Raw genomic sequence first — 17,044 nt, 5'->3', positions numbered from 1 at the left:
AAGACCCGTACGTTGGGTCAGTGACTTCAAATCCATTTTGGGACTTGACGTAAAAAGCCAAATTACTGCCGAAATTCAGCGAAATTCAGCGTATCCCAGCCTACCTCAGCTACTCGATCGCTTTCAAAAATGACAGTCTTTTATTCACTTCTCGTAAATAACCGTCGATGTCGGCAACTCTCTCGCTGGCCCTGCGTACGATGCTGTGTGTTAGCTGTAGCACATAGCATCGTACGCAGGGCTAGGGGTCAACATGGGATCGCAGCCATGTTGCCTCAAAACTTATTTCTGTCTGCACTCAAAACTCAAAAATGTCGCATATGAACCTGAAAAATCGATGTAATTTTGTCAAACTTCGGCGAAATTTCAGCCTATAGACAAAATTTCATCTAGGTAAGGTAAATTTACTGAAATTTGATCGACAAATAATCCTGAGCTTGAACGTGACAGCTCGCCTTCTCCGGGAAGTCATGCATCCGGCCAGCTGCCCATATGGCCGGGTGCATGAGATTGTTTTCAAGCGACGGCGGCAGACCGTACGGGGCTCTGGATATGAACCTACCGCCGGTGTAGCTGTAATAACTGTTGCGTTGTTTTTAATCACCACGGACGAAGTCCGAGGGGACTTATAGGTTTGGTCATGTCCGTGCGTCCGTTCACGCCTAGTACCCAACCCATACAGATGCACGTCGATTTGTTTCACAATGCTTTCAAATTTGGCCGTGTTAGAGGACTTTTTAGTTTACACCTCCATAGACTCCATGTATAAGGCAGTTCTCCATAGATTCGCATGTATGATGCCAAGAAAAATAAAAATTTAGTTTCTCATCGTATTCATATTGCCTAAAGGATGCAGTGACACAGTTTTTTTGTCCCCACGGATAAAGTCCAGGGGGCTTATAGATTGGCTCATATCCGTCCGTGAGTCCATCAGTGAGTCCATCGGTTCACGCAGATATCTCAGACATTTTGACAAAATATCATGTGACCTTGGTGACCTTTGACCTCAAATATACATTGTTGTCCATAACTCAGTAACCACAAGTGCTAAACCTTTCATATTTGGTATGATGGGACACCTTATGACGCCATATATTGTACCTCATTAATTATGTGCATATCTTATTTTGAGCGAGCCAATAGAGCTAGAAGTCTGATTTTTGGTATATAGGAATAACTTAGCAATACAATTATTATGACAAAATGTGACGTGACCTCAATGACCTTTGACCTCAAATATATATATTTGTCCACAACTCAGTAACCACAAGTGCTACACCCTTCATAAATGGTATGATGGGACACCTTATGACACCACATATTGTACCTCATTAATTATGCGCATATCTAATTCTGAGCAAGCCAATAGAGCTGGATGTCCGAGTTTTGGTATATAGGGATAACTATAGGGTAGAAATCTAAATATGCCCATCTAAATATTAGACATCTACCATCGAGAACAAAAGAAATTTGCTGTAATTTGAATATTTAAGGAGTTTAAGCAATTCCCGCTATAAATAAAGAACCCCTGCCTCAAACTCCACAAAAGTTGCTAGACATATTTTGCCGTTGTCATGCCATTGCTTCGTTTAATAACCAGTTAATCAAATGCCTCATTGACAGGAGGAAATTCAAGACCATATTTGAATAGTAGTATATATTGTCCTCAAAATTACTCTATCACGGCCCAAGTACTCATTGCCTTCAGCAATACTGCCTTGTTATTATTATTTTTTTTTTTTTTTTCACCCTGTGATTGTAAGTAGCATTCTTATTTGAAATCTTCCGGATGTTCCCCGTTTTTCATCAAACCTAAGGAATAAGTTTTCTTGGGCCATGCGTTTTCTGAACCATATGAAATAATTGATGTGTCATGGAGTTTACTTGGAGATGTAAATCCGCGGCAATGCACATTATACCTTACAACGTCTGGTACTCCCGGGTGGCTGCTTGAGGGCGCGCTCGGGAAATGAACTTTAACCTTGTAATGACCCTTGACTTGTTGTCCTTATTTTGTATCCTTGAGCAGCCAGTTATTCATCGTACATCGGTCATTTCGTCCAGCTATCAACATATTAAGTTACAGATCTTGTGTCAATGGAAGGCAAATAAGTTGATATGCAAAGTCTGTGCCACAGTGGACGACCTTCCGAGTCCCGGAGTCTAGAGACTACGTATTGTTTGTGAAGAAAGTTGGTGCGTCCACGGCTCGAGTCAACTTTGTCACGAGTGAAGGATGTGGCATGTGATGTCGATATAATGATTGTTACAAGTAATCCTGTGTTTTATGTCGTGCTGATATGTACGGATATTTAGTTAACACATCGAAGCGAAAAAAGGTAACTTGAACTAAGCTTAAGGATAATTTAGGACTTTATTGCTGGGTACTACCTAATGGCTAGGCTGCAAGGGCTTTTTCATGGACGTACCACTGTGGTACGTCCATGATATGACTGGGCCTACACAAACTCTAGAGCAGTCCCATATGGACCATTCTAACATTGTAATTGCTATTTATCTTTCCAATGTCACCAGAGATAAACTTGAATGAGTTGGCCGTAGCTGAGAAGCACAAGGAATTCAATACTATTTCAACCAAACAGTATGAAATTGCGAGATGAAATTGCCAAATTGGCTTTTATCTTCAGGAGGTAAAGTGTTTTCTTGCGCAAGTTTTTGGAGTCATAATTTCTTTAATCTAAAATGCGCATTTGTTTATAAAAATCTTTGAAAACCAACGTTTGCAAGGAATCCTGTAAGGCATTGTTACAGCCAGAAATTTTATTTTTGTGGTCATTTTGCACATTTTGGGAACAACCTGTGTCCATTATCAATCAAATTTTTGTATTATTTTAACATAAATTAGTTTCACAAAACAAAATTCATGCTACCATATACCATATCTGCCTCAAATCAGAGCTCAGTTGGACTGCAACCAAGTGCAGCATGGTTTAGTTGCTTTTAAACGGGAAGTTACAGGACCGCGGACACACAATAGGGGCAATACTATGATGCAGCCATGTGCATACACTGGGCGGGAGTTTTTGAATTCTCATAGCATCAGTTTGACCGTATGATAAATTTGAATAATCATGATGGGCACTTTCGTGATTATGCAAAGAGGGGTCAACTGGTCGTACAGGGAACACATTTTGAAACATATCCTTTCTTCAACAAAAAACAGAACATTTTTGAGTTCATTTTCGATTTAAGTTTAGTCGCTATATATTCAAAGACATCACATACAAGATTCAAAGTCAAAGAAGACCTGAAACATAGCAAAATTATGGTGTTCTGAGACCAAACACGCTTTGTGATCAGTACTGATTAAATAGAGGGAGAAAAGATTTTCTCCCCTATTTAATCAGTACCGATCGCGAAGTGACGTGCCGCGTGCCTCTGATTTGGATGGGTATCCGACCGACGTTTGTTTTCAGTTTGTATGTATGTATGTCTGTTTGTGAGGATGTCCATTCAATTATTTTTAGAACCACAGTACTTACAGACTTGATATTTGTTGTGTAGATGCAAAATATGATTATGACAAACTGTTTATTTGGGGTTTTTTGATATCGTTGAAAACATGCATATAACTAAGCTAAAAATGGCATTTTTGGTAAAAAATCTTCATAAATGCTGGCCAGACAGCTTTGATATTTGATATACAGGTCCCAAGAGATGATCTATTTCACATTTTTTCAAATTGTGTAGAAATATGCAAATTTGTATTTTTAAGGTCATTTTTGTCATTTTTGGTCAAAAAGTCATTAAACATCTTTTTCAGTAATGCTAGTCAGACTGATATTTGGGATGTAGGTCCCTAAGGATGATCTCATTCAGATTTCTTCAAATTGTGATGAAATCTGCAATTTATCATTTTTGATCACAATTTTTTTTACAAAAATCACTTGTCTTATAACTTTGATATTTGGTATACAGGTGCGTAGGGATGATCAAAATATGATATACAGAAACTATGATGAAATTTTTCATTTTCATATTTTGGAAGCATTTCTGCCATTTTTGGTCAAAAAATTTCTTTCAAATAATACTTGTCTGATAGCTTGGTATACAGATTCCTAGGGGCTTTTTTATTGTGATATATTGAAATGTCATGAAATCTTAAATTTTTAATCTTTTTATTTTTCACTTGATATTCAACATCGGAAAGGTAGTGAAGCTGTTGTTAGTTTCATTCTCATCAGTTTATTTTGTTTACATGTATAGTTAATATTGCATGTTTTATGCCTGGTTTGTCTGTGTATTACGTAACTGGTTGGACCACCAAATTTTTACTGTTGACCACTACCAGTAAAATTGAAAACTGGTCATTGAATAGGCCTAAAATTGAAAGTTCCAAACTCTTTGCAAACACAATAGCACTTTTTTTAGGCCACTCGTTGAAATGTCTATTTTGAGGGGTTTCAGCTAACCGATTGTTAGGCCAGGTGAATTAGTACTGTAAATGTCGCAAGTTCAAGCCCTATAAAAAGTAATGCATCCAGTAGGACTCTGTCAAATTTGATGATACTACACTGTTGTTTATACAGACAAGTACTGACACTGAACGGTATTGAGCAATGTCAAATTACTCACAGAATGCACTTGTCTAATAGGTCGAACATTTCAAGATTTTTTTGTCAAACTGCCTATATAAGTGTCCACCTAGTATGAGAGACACATTGCAAAGACACTGTAGGCAGTTTTCTATGCTTGCTATTGATGAATATCTGTGTATGTAGGGGATCTGTAAGTATGAGCCATACTGAAACAATTCTTCTGCAATAAGAATACACTGTACTGCCAAAGGACCCCGGCACTCACTATATCTGGTATTATTGTATGTCCTCTACACCTTCCATGTCTGTAGTAGCTTCAGGGACATTGGCCCTATGTTTTACATATGCATAGATTTACGATCAATAATCCTGCTATTAATTTGGGAAGTTTCTGTTTAATCACAGCTTCTAAAGTATGTAAATATAAGCCTTAAAATAATCATGCAAAACAAAAGCCATTGTCAGTAACAGATATTACTTGCAGACTACACCCATCGAACACAGTCAACTCATATGCGCCTGAGGTGACCAGCAGTGCGCGAGAATGCAGGACGTACAACAGGTTCTGTTTTGGGGACATTGTCGCAAGGGCGCACCCTGGCTGCAACGCTGTGTAAGGAGTGAATTTTCAACTTTAGTCTGCTTTGGTCACAGAGATTGAAGAACCTTGATGATGAAGAATAAAGACAGTGATTCCATTGAGGGAGTTCGCAAGAGACTCGTTTACCATGTGTCCAGACCAGTGTACTCAGAAAACAGATTTCATGAAGGCTACCACAGGCCTGCCAGAGATCAGCTCACACTACTTCAGCATGCGCAGAAATATTTCAGGAAGCAGTGCTTGTGTTCGGCGCAGTGTCTGAAAAACTTTGCATTGTCCAAAATACCAATTCTTGATTGGCTACCAAAGTATCAAATCCGAGAGGATTTACTTGGCGATGTGTTGGCAGGCTTTACAGTGGCTGTTATGAACATACCACAAAGTAAGTATGCACGGGCCAGCATTTAGTGTTTAACAAACTTTAATTTCACATTGTTTTTGCCAACTTGTTGCTATGTAATGAAGAACAAGGAAATCCAACAGGTACCGAGGTATATACTTGATTCATGACCTTTGAAGTTTTAAACAGGGATGAGCAAATATTATTGGTGGAGAGATTTGCTTTACCAGCAATTGCTTTTTGCCAAGACCAGAGTCCCTCCATGGTAATGGAGGGATTGTGAATAAAAGTTACTATCAAATGCATCCAAAACACATATGCACATCACCATCCATCTATTCTTTTGAAAATTCTGGTCATGAACAGGCATTCTTTCAAAAGGAAACTTCTACTTTGTGATGACGTCTTGGTAAATTCTTCAAACGTCAATGATGGTAGACTTGTGGCTATATTTCAGAGCGAGTCATAATGTATCATAACTGACCTAGCATTAAAGTCTATATGGGAAATTTTATAAGATAACATGTACATCATTACTGATTTTATCATGAACCAGAGGGAAGCAGATAGCGTCCTCGAGCTACCAATCTTTCAGTCTAATAAAGTACGGTAGGATTAATTGTATAGAGTGGTTGGCCATGGTATAGACTCTCAAAATAGTGTCTATGTACTATGATTTGCATGGTTTGAACCCTGAAAGTTTTGCTAATATAACCATATCAGTATATTGTATAGCAATTTGAAGCCTGCTAGTTTATGTCCACTGATGTGTTTTATCACAGGTATGGCCTTCTCAATGCTGGCCAATGTGTCTCCTATCTCTGGGCTTTGTGTTTCATTCTTCCCAGTGCTGGTCTATGCATTCTTTGGTACATGCAGACACATGGACTTTGGTAAGTTGCAGTAACTTACAGTGATGTAACCCTTGGGTGTAGTGTAACAGATTTGTAAGATTAGATTTGGTTCAAGGTGGTTATGTGAATGTTTTCAACAAATCTGTGTGTGCCATTTCATTTCATATGAGACCATTTATTTTGATGAGTACAAGTTCAGGTTTTGATGAGAAACATGATACATTTGAATATGTGCATTGGAATGAACATGATAGGGACATATGATTGACAAAATGTTGCAATGCAAAACAGAATTGTGTTCTCCCCAGGAATTTCTGATAGCATAATGGATAATGTCCATAACAATATAATTGATTGTTATGTCAATGAATTTCTTTAATTATACCAAAATTAAAAATAGTGGCCACAATGCTTAAATTGCTTAGGGGAGAACACTGTGTATTAATTTAAATACTTAATAAGTGCTTGAGTTATATAGAAAGTATAAATGCATGATAGGTAATGTATTCTCCAGCAATAATTCTTTGATGAAAGTGTGGTGATACAACAACGCTACTCCCAAAGATCACAGCAAATCATTCACAGAAGAGGTTGTGTAAATGTTGGTAACAAACATATTTCAACATTTGTGGCAAAATCTCATGTTCAAGAGTTCCCGTATCTGTACGTGGTTACTAATCATTGGGCTACTTCATTATATCATCAGGGTTCATAATTTGTCTGAAAATTTTGAAGACTCTCAAAAAATTATTCACATTGGAATGGTGAATTTGGTAATTCTATATCACTGATATATTCTGATTGAAACTGTAAAAAGCACATGTCAAAGGAGCTTACCACAAGCTACAAGATAATATATGTATTTAATTTATGCACAAAGACAAAAGTTTTCCTAATTTCTGTTGGCAGCTGCAAATTTCTTATACACATTGCTGTATTTTGTAAAAACCAACAATCATGATCAATCCTAATGTGGCAAGAGTCAAAATGGTTGCATTATAATTGCATTATAACAAACACCATGTTGTTACACAATTTCAAAGTTGCTAATTTCAAAGAATATCTTTGACATCATGGATTTTTTCCTGGAATTGTGTTCATACCAGGCAGAGTCATTCCTCAAAGTATAACTTTTTGGAATGTAAATTAGAAAGTATTACCAAAACACTTTTTATATTCTGATCGCATTCATATTGATATTTTTGTAGTTCAAAATCAGAAATCACATGTGATGATTTTTTAGGCTTTAGCTTGTTTGTTAGTAATCTATGAGAAGATTGAGCGATAGATAGGAAAAATGTGCCAAGCAAGCTACAAAGCATGTTGAAACAGATATCAGAGAATGACCTGTATGTAGGTACTCCTGTCACAAGTTACCTATCCTAGCAATTACATAAATTTAGTGAGCAACAAGGATTTTTTTATTTAGGTTTATCATTTTTAGGGTTTTCTACTATCTTGTCTACCACTGCACTATCAACAAGACTAAGGTTACAAATATTTAATCAACTAAAGTATCGCCTGTTCCAAAGAGTAGGAAGAATTATTCTTTTGCTTCATAATATCAGCAGAAGTAGTGCAGTGATTGTCAAGCGAATCATCACAAAATTACAGACACTGTGATTATTTGAAATCTAGCATGCCTGACACATTTCCTCAGTGAAAATAGTCCTTTGTTATAGGTTGTGTTTGTAACAGACCATGGTACCGGAGTAAACCAGACTAACACATTTTCATTGCAAGTAGTAGAAAATATGGAGAATGATTGGTCTGTCGTTACATTCCTTGTAACCATTATATTTTGCAGGAACATTTGGAGTAGCAAGTTTGATGTCAGGAACAGCCATCATCAGAGTGGTCAGACCTCCTGCTGAATTTCCCAACATCACAAACTCAACGGGAGAGGATGGCATGGATGACAGATATGATTATGAACAGGAGAAACTATTAGCAACGTCAGCATTGACATTGATGGTAGGATTAATACAGGTTAGTAGAGTCATGTTAGTATTCTTTGATTTCAAATATTTTGTTTTTCTATACTTTTCGCCTAAGGAAAACCTTGTTTGCTTTCTCCTAAAACCAGTGAACATGCTAACAACAAACAAACAATGAACGATCGAGTTGCACATTTAAGCCATACACCCCCATTTCAACTTGCAGAGGTCCAACTTTGCAACAGAAATCAATTTGGGAGTGTATCCAAGTTGGTGCTGAAGGGGGTTACACCTTTTTACCCCCTTTTTTTGTGTCCATTCTCTTTGTTGAAAACAATATGCATATAATATCAAAGTCTTGGGTGGTACCAGCAAGTCACCTGCATGTTCAAGGTGTCTCCTGTCACTGAATCATGGTTATTCTTCATCTTTTCTCGATCCAGATTATTTTGTACTTGCTGCACATGGGTTTTGTGACGGTCTATTTATCAACGCCACTGGTGAGAGGCTTTACCACTGGTGCAGCATGTCACATCTTTACCAGTCAAATCAAGTTCCTGTTTGGACTTTCAGACTACATTCCGCTCTATTCAGGACCCCTGGCATTGGTTTATGTAAGTAGATAAAAAAACTGCTGAATTGAAACCATGCTGTCTGATGACAAAATTTCGTTGGTTCTACATCCAGTGACATTGTGACAGAAACTTTGTGACAGTCACAAATGATAGCAGATATATCTACCACATATGAAAATGAATTCAGTGTGATCAGTGGTGACCGTTGAATTTATTAGTTAAATCACACAGCCTTGTGTTGCACATACCAGTAGGTCATGTTTCAGAAGTTTGCCAAGGATGTAAGTGCAGGTATGTGAAAGGTGATGATACAAATTGTTGAAGTAGGATCATTATTGCTGCAGGAAGTTCAAAGATATTTTCATACTTTTCGCTCAGTTATCCTTCTATATGGCAAAAGTACTCTGAATATCAGTTAGTAAATTCTCTTCCCTATCGAAAAGAAGTTATTTCAGTAACATTTATCACGAGAAGCTTTCAATTTCACTCTATTTTCATCACAGGTGCAATTTGATGAAACTGTCTTCAGGTAGATAGCAGCTTCTATTGGATACATATGATAGTTATGCTTAACATCTTATTTAATGTGGTTACTTGATGCAAGGATATATCATCTGAAACAAAACCCAAATATATCCTTGGTTGTGAAGTGAGAGGTTTCACAATCATATAACAAGTATATTAAGTTATGATGCAGTACATTTATTTTGACATAAAATTTGCCAAAAACTAGAGTAGCTTATGTGCAGGCTTTGTCATTGAAGAAAATTCCTAAAATGATCTCATCAATTTTGTTAAATCAGTACTTCCTTGTCCCACACTCTAACATCTTCAAGTGCAAACATAGCTTTCTAACTTACATCTGAACCTCAGGCACTGACCAAGTCTAAAGCTGACCATTACTTTGTTCATATATATATGACCTTTGTCTCCACAGACTTGTGTGGCCGTTTTCAAGAACCTTCCCAACTGTAACTATGTTGAAGTCCTCTTGTCTCTGAGTTGCATTGCCGTACTCATCTTCAGTAACTACTTTGCGGAAAGGTACAGGAAAAAGATCCGGTTCCAGATACCCACTGATCTATTGGTTGTAATTGTGGCTACCGGGATATCCTACAGTATGAATCTTGCGGAAAACCATGGGGTGGGGATTGCAGGTGACATTCCAACTGGGTGAGTGTTGGCAAGTCTTAGCTCCAAGATTCAATTGATCAATAGCAATATTTATATGAGTGCAGATCTATGTCTTGAGCACAAATGTTATATTCCTCATTTCTCTGCCCAGGAGCTACAGTTCACATTTACCGAGACTGAATTTAGTTGAAGATGTGCTCAATTTTGATAAATTTAAAGATCAAAGTATCTTCCACAAGTTCATCTCATTTTATGTTACATGTTCAATCTGAATATGAATATTTTATTTTTGAATATATTACACTTTCTGTTGTTACTTATGTGGAACTTTTGATTCTTCATATATTTGGAGATATCATAAGGAATGTTCAGTAAAATTCAACCTAGTAAAAAATGCCGAAATCTTCACTCCAAATCTTTTAGATATTATTTCAATCATGAACAAATTTTTTGACAGTCAAGCATGTGTGATTGATGACAGGCATAACTCAACTCAAGACTGCAAATTTCCAAATGAGAATGATTTCAAGGAACCACAAATTACTGACCAGTGCACAAGGAATAGAAGTTCTGTTACACTGCCCCCTAGAGGCCAAAATCGTCTTTTTCACAACTGCTGGTAACAGTGATGCAGAAGATTGATGAGGCAATCTGTAGCCTGTTTAATCCGAAGTTAGATCAAGATCAGAAATCATGGTCATACATTACCAGGCACTCAGCATTGTGTGATCTAAGTACAAATTGGCTTGTAACACTCCACTTTTTGATAGCAAGCTCAGCACAGAGCCAATATTTCATACGAAATTTCAACTAGGCCATGTCAGACAAATATCAACCTACATTCTTTGTCATACATGTTACAGTATCCCAGCACCGGTGATTCCTCCTGGAAAATACATGACAGCCATGATTGGAGATGCTTTTGCCATCGCCATAGTGATATTTTCTGTGTCTGTCTCCATGGCAGACATTTGGGCCAAGAAATACAACTATGAGGTTGACTCAAACCAGGTGAGTGCTGTCATTAGGAGTCTGACATGGTATGCTAGGTATTGCCATGGTGAAGGTCACCATTAATATTGAATTATGTAAAATTTTAGGTGGACTATTTATAGTTTAAGCATAAATAATTGACAAAAAAGACTAAAATCATTTTAACCCTTTGAACCCAGCTCAGACAAAAATGTCTGCATGATGTCATAGGTCACCAGGGGGTCAGGGTGCATAGGGTTAATGTAGGAATTTATTGTCCTTGTTATGGGAATGTCTCTGAAAGTACTTATTACGTAATCTATATTTTGTTCTACAGGAACTACTGGCCTATGGTTTGGCAAATTCTATCAGTTCCTTTTTCTCCTGCTTTGCCTCGTCATGTTCGCTGTCACGTACTCTGATCAAAGAGAGCAGTGGAGGCAAAACACAGGTCAGTCAACCATCTCGATGAAAAAGTTTACATACCATATCTGCTATCTGATTGCAATGCTTAACCTATTCACTGCTGAATCCACCCTCACCATGGATCTGGGCTGAACCATGGGTGGTGAAAGGCACCAATTACATTGGTGATGTTATTTACATCACAGAACAAGCTGTGTTCCTCATTTTTTTGTGTTCATTCATGCAATGTTGACAAGACTATCATATTCTTGGTCTAGAATCTACCTAATGTACTTATGCCTTGCTGTTGCATTTGCAGAGCCTGAAAACAGTTGTTAGATTCTAGACTCGTGTGACCTGCATAGGATTTCTATTTCATTACTTCATTTTCTGTGAAATGGTCAGACTGTACATTGTATAGTATTGTCAGTAATCAATTGTTTCCAGCACACATTATATTCAATCCTTCTTGTATTTACTTCAACAGATGACAGAAATTGTGAACTGTATTGGAATCCTGATTGTCATACTGGCGTTAGGACCGTTGTTTGAATCATTGCCAAAGGTAACCGTATAATCAGCCTCAATATAATCTTACATGTTGTGAAAATTTTTTCAAAAAGAGGGCTTGCACTTCAGCTATTTTCAGTGAGAAAATCATTGTTACGACAAGAAAGTTTCCGTATCAACATGATGTGTTTTGATGTTTTTGTTGTGTTTGATTAATACATTACAACTTTTTGAACTTAGGCAATCATTCAGATGGGCAAGATTTTGTTTGAATGTACGGTAGCTGACAAACTGTTGTAAACACGTCATCTCACAGAGATACAGAGACAAAGAACTCCTGGTAGATTTTCATGATCTTAGACAAAACAAAAAATACCTTGGATGTTTTCCACAGCTCGGTGGGTTTGATCTAGGGTACAGTAGGCCATAGTACTAGAAACAAACATTTTTCATTTTTCCCAAGAATGGAACATCCCATCCATGACATGGTGTAAAGCTTTCTATGCCTTTCAATTACTAGGCGGTGTTGGCATCTATCATTATGATGGCTCTCAAGGGGTTATTCATGCAGTGCAAAGACTTACCTGTACTTTGGAGATCATCACGGATGGACTTTGTAAGTCAACCCCCTAAAGCTATTTCATTAGTATTCTGAGTTCTTCATCAGTGAGATGAAAGCTTTGCAGTGTTTTACCATTTCTGTTATCACTGTAGGTTTCTATATTAGGGATCCTGTCAGTGAGAACACTGAGTTTGATCAAATATTTTGACAATGGAAAGCGATTCAAAGTTTCTATATAACCCACAACATATTCTGTTTTTCAACGTTGACATGGTTCCTTCAGTTATTTGCTACTCTTTCAATGATAATCAGGCAAGAGTTTTGCTTGGTTGCTGTGCAACAAACAAACAGGCTTGTGGAACAATTACTAGTACAGAAAAGCAAATCATCAGAGTGAATCAGAAAGTGCAAATTCCATTGTCAATCCCAAGAAATGCTTTGAGTTGTAAGCAATGGACCAAAATCCTCAATAACTTCTGTTTCATCATTAGAAATAAAATTGAAAACAGATTATTTGTACTATGGAATATTTCTTTTTTTCCCTGTACAGTGGGTATGGATTCTCACTGTCACCGGAACAGTTCTTCTGGGCGTTGACATAGGCTTGGCTGTAGGCGTAGCCAGTGCCATTTTCATGGTCATTCTGCAAAGTCAAAGACCAAATGTTTCCCTGGCTGGGAACATTGAAAGCACCGACATCTACAGAGATGTGAAAGGTTATAAGGTAAGACACAGGTTTAGGAGACAGTTGTAATATGATGAATTACCCCTGATTTGCTAGAATGGTGCCTGCATTCATTTCATATGGCATAATGGAAAATGCCTATGCTGTCAATTAGACCATTTGTCACATACTATTACAAATTACAGCTTCAAGTCAGTGATCATTGTGCCATCTTCAATTACAGTTTTAAAATGTTCGTTCCATCAGAGCAGTTACTTATAATGATTTCTTAGCAAGTGAAGAGAGCATATAAATGCCACATGAACTTAGTGCCAATATCTGTTTGAAATTGTGGCTCAGCTACAGACATCAACTATAATATTTCACGATGTCCATTGCGTTATTGGCTGCTGTGGTCGCATGACACCTGTATTGTCAAGGACTGGCTTATAGCTGACCATGTGATATCGTCCATGCAGTGGCTTACTGCTGATCACCTGACACCTAACACTGCCATTGATTGGCCATCATCTGATCATATGATATTGTCCTCTCCACAGAGCAAGGAAATCAGTGGTATCAAAATCATATCCAGTGATTCTACTCTCTATTACGTCAACTCAGAGTTCTTCAAGAACAGGGTCAACAAACTTACAGGAATCAATCCAGTCACTATATATGCAAACCAACAAAAACTCCAGGACAGCCTAAGGAAAAGGGAAGAAAAGAGACGGAAAAAAGACAGGAGAGAGAAAAAAAGCAAAAGTGATGAAGTGAGTAATTTTGTACTCCTCCTTTATCAGAGTGTTAGAAGAGGAAACAGTTCTCAGAATTTTCAGCCCTTGTAATACCAGGGGGAAGCCATAGAGATGAAATCATGCTCGATTTTTGATAAATTTGCACATCAAACTATCTTCCATGGGTTTTGTTTAGTGTGATATGTCATCTGTGTAATGGCCATAAATAGTCTATGAATGCTTTACTTTTGAAATATCAAAATTACATTTACTATTGGCAAGACTTTTCAACTTGAACTTCTCCTAAGTTTACAGTATGTCATCAGTTCCAGAGAAATGTTGAAGATTGTCATGAGCTCAGTAGAAAGAGAAAACAAAATCCAACAAGATTTAAATAGTTGATTCAAGAAATGTCAGTGACTTGAATTTGCTATGTATTATCTGTTGTGGGCGTTTTCCCTGACAGTGCACTTCATGCTTTATTGGATGACAAGCATTTCCCACAAACAGTGGTTCTTGTATCATACTTTCAGGCAGGTGAAGAGATTGTGATGGACATTATGACTGACAAGTCATCCTACGTCGAGTTGCCACATCAAGGCGTCGGTGATCTGCACACTGTCATCATCGACTGCGGAAATTTCAATTTTATCGACACAAATGGAGTGAATACACTGACTGCTTTGGCCGTAGATTATCACAAGATTGGAGTTAGAGTCCTGTTAGCTGCCTGCCAAGGTAAGGTTAGCTTCGTTAGTGATGTGCTCTCACCATTCATTGCACTACAGAAGTGGGATACTTTGTAAATGTGAAATAACTACCCTTCAATAATGTGAAGCTTTTTTCCAAATGACAATGTTTAAAATTACAAATTTCTTTTATTTTCAGGCAATGTTAAGATGACCTTAGAGAGATGTGGTTATTTTGAAGATGTGAAAAAAGAGACTGGAAAGATTGAGTTGTCGTTTTTGACAGTGCATGACGCCATCCTGTATGCCCAAGCCAATGTGCAGGAAACAGTAAGTTAAAAATACATCCTTAACTCTTCCACTGTTCATTCAAACGTGGAGAGTGGAAGTGTGCTGTCTCTGCTTCCAAAGACTTTGTTCCACATGACAACTGCTCTGAATGGCCAGTGTTACCACTACCGTCAAAACATAATATGTGTATAAAGTCAATTACATGTACACCTCGAGATGCACCATGTCTATATACTCTGGCAGACTGTAGATCATGGCTTAGCCAGCCAGTAACTGCTGTGTACGCCCGATAAAAGCAAAGCAACTAAGGCCAGTCCAGATTACACCTTGCATACTGAAAAGTAGAATGTTATAGAATGTTATAAAAATGGTGATTTAAAAGCAATGTTATAAATGCGAATTCAGGATAAAATGAGCAATTTTAACCAAAAACTTTTCTTTTCGATTTCAGAATGTACAGACTAACATTAGGACGGACATTTCAACTTTGTGAAATTTGTCAGGCCAGACCTCTTCAAAATAAATAAAGTTTATCTATATTTTTAATGCTATAAAATAATTTCATTATGAAATGTAAATTTATAGACTATACTGTATATTGCAAGGATATGACTTTTCAAGAGTATCTGATCTTTCCAATATGTTTGATGTCTTAAAAGTGAAATTAAATCTTCAGATTTTGCCTGGAAACCAATGAAATCTTTCAGTATTCGACATCCCCACTTGAATTTTTTAGGTGGTCTTCAAAATTAGTGCCAAATAATTGTGATATCTAGTAAATGTTTTTGTAGTATTTTGTCAATAAGGTGCAAATGAATTTCATAGTCTCTACAGTTTTCAATTGTAAAACGTAATTTTATAATGGAGGTTAATCATTTGTATTCATGAAAGGACAGATACTTTTATCTTTAGGCTGAATCTTCATTGTCACCGATGCCTACAGAAGTATTTTTCACTTACACAGACTTATTTTAGAGAGAGATGATATAGAGAGAGACAAAGATCAGAAAGAACCATCTTATCACAGCTTTGCTACTTTAACAAGTTAAGCTATACTGGTACTTCTCCCATGTTACACTCTTCAGATGTTACGTGGAAAGTCTTTGAGAAGACAATTGATCATTTTGGAAAAAATATGAGAACAATTTTGAAAACAACTGTTACAAGGCACTTTATGGTGAGAGTTGCATTTATTATGGTGTAAAAGGAGTAACTATTTGCAGTAACTGCTACTGCTAGAATATTTCACAAAGTATCTTTTCAAATTTTATTTGAAATTTTTGGTGTGGTTCTTGGGTGCACAACCTATGCAAGCTACAATCAGATCTGTCAGCTGATCAACGGGCATCATACATCATTTAGATACCTTCATTTTACCACATGTGCCATAACCATGTTTTGCTCTTTACAACAGAGTTGTAATTATGCTTTATTTTCATAAATAAAAGTTATGTGGATTTGGACACACAACAACATTCACCATGCAGTCCTGAGATGTCATTTGGTTTTGAATAGGGAAGACCTACAACATATCATCAACAGAGGTTTTCATACCAAGGATTTGACATGCATGAACATCTTTACCATATCAACTTCTGCTGTTTACGAGCAGATGAATAAAATACTAGTTATTGAAACCACAGACAGTAGAAGTGAGCGGGGACATGTACCTGGACATTTTCTTGGACCCAAACCAGGTTGTAATCCTTACAAGTTGGGTTTCCCATTCACAGGTTTCTAACGCGTTAACAGGCTTAAAGCTAGATGTGGGCGACTTGCGTCTTTGCATTTCCCTTGTGGGTGGACTGGAGATTATTTGGACATATGCCTGTGGAATATAAAGAGCATAAACAAAACCTCATTGCCCAGAAAGTCCCTATATTCTCCATATGCAGTCAAAGTCATTTAGATTTTGAAATTCCTGGATAATCAAGTGATGATTTGGTCGTACCTACAGCTTGATTGATATTTTACGGCAAGGATTTGTTATAAAGTAGACACACTGTGTCCTCATTTATTGATACTTTGAAGATACACCCGTAGCATAGGGACGCACACAAAGGAGCGAGGATTTCGAGGTCATATTGCCAAGGTTGATAGAAAATAACTTGTCTGAATAACTTAGGGTTTTAACTACAAAACATCTGTATTAACAAAAAAAGTATAACATTTTCTGGAAACCAAGTCTTGCGTGTACAAGAGAGCTGTGGCACA

The 17,044-nt window shown here is 37.2% G+C and overlaps 1 protein-coding gene across 2 annotated transcripts; it reads left to right on the top strand.

Annotated features, from left to right (window-relative positions):
* The first annotated feature begins 1,996 nt into the window (after positions 1 to 1,996).
* LOC139134702 (prestin-like) lies at positions 1,997 to 16,309 on the top strand. Of its 2 annotated transcripts, none has more exons than XM_070701673.1 (15): positions 1,997 to 2,339; positions 5,214 to 5,542; positions 6,283 to 6,393; positions 8,162 to 8,343; positions 8,735 to 8,905; positions 9,804 to 10,039; positions 10,864 to 11,011; positions 11,310 to 11,423; positions 11,865 to 11,942; positions 12,408 to 12,503; positions 13,000 to 13,173; positions 13,674 to 13,886; positions 14,384 to 14,588; positions 14,739 to 14,869; positions 15,282 to 16,309. In XM_070701673.1, exons 2-15 carry the CDS (start codon positions 5,230 to 5,232, stop codon positions 15,321 to 15,323), a joined length of 2,214 nt encoding a protein of 737 aa, XP_070557774.1. In that variant the 5' UTR covers positions 1,997 to 2,339; positions 5,214 to 5,229; the 3' UTR covers positions 15,324 to 16,309. The 2 variants fall into 2 exon arrangements, with proteins under 2 accessions (XP_070557774.1, XP_070557775.1); XM_070701674.1 differs by having other exon boundaries at positions 2,005 to 2,339; positions 5,044 to 5,542.
* Positions 16,310 to 17,044: the final 735 nt, after the last annotated feature.

Source organism: Ptychodera flava, chromosome 6 (assembly GCF_041260155.1).
Source record: "Ptychodera flava strain L36383 chromosome 6, AS_Pfla_20210202, whole genome shotgun sequence".
NCBI lineage: Eukaryota > Metazoa > Hemichordata > Enteropneusta > Ptychoderidae > Ptychodera > Ptychodera flava.
The sequence above is the reverse complement of the archived record's forward strand: the minus strand, read 5'-3'. Positions and strand labels throughout refer to the sequence as shown.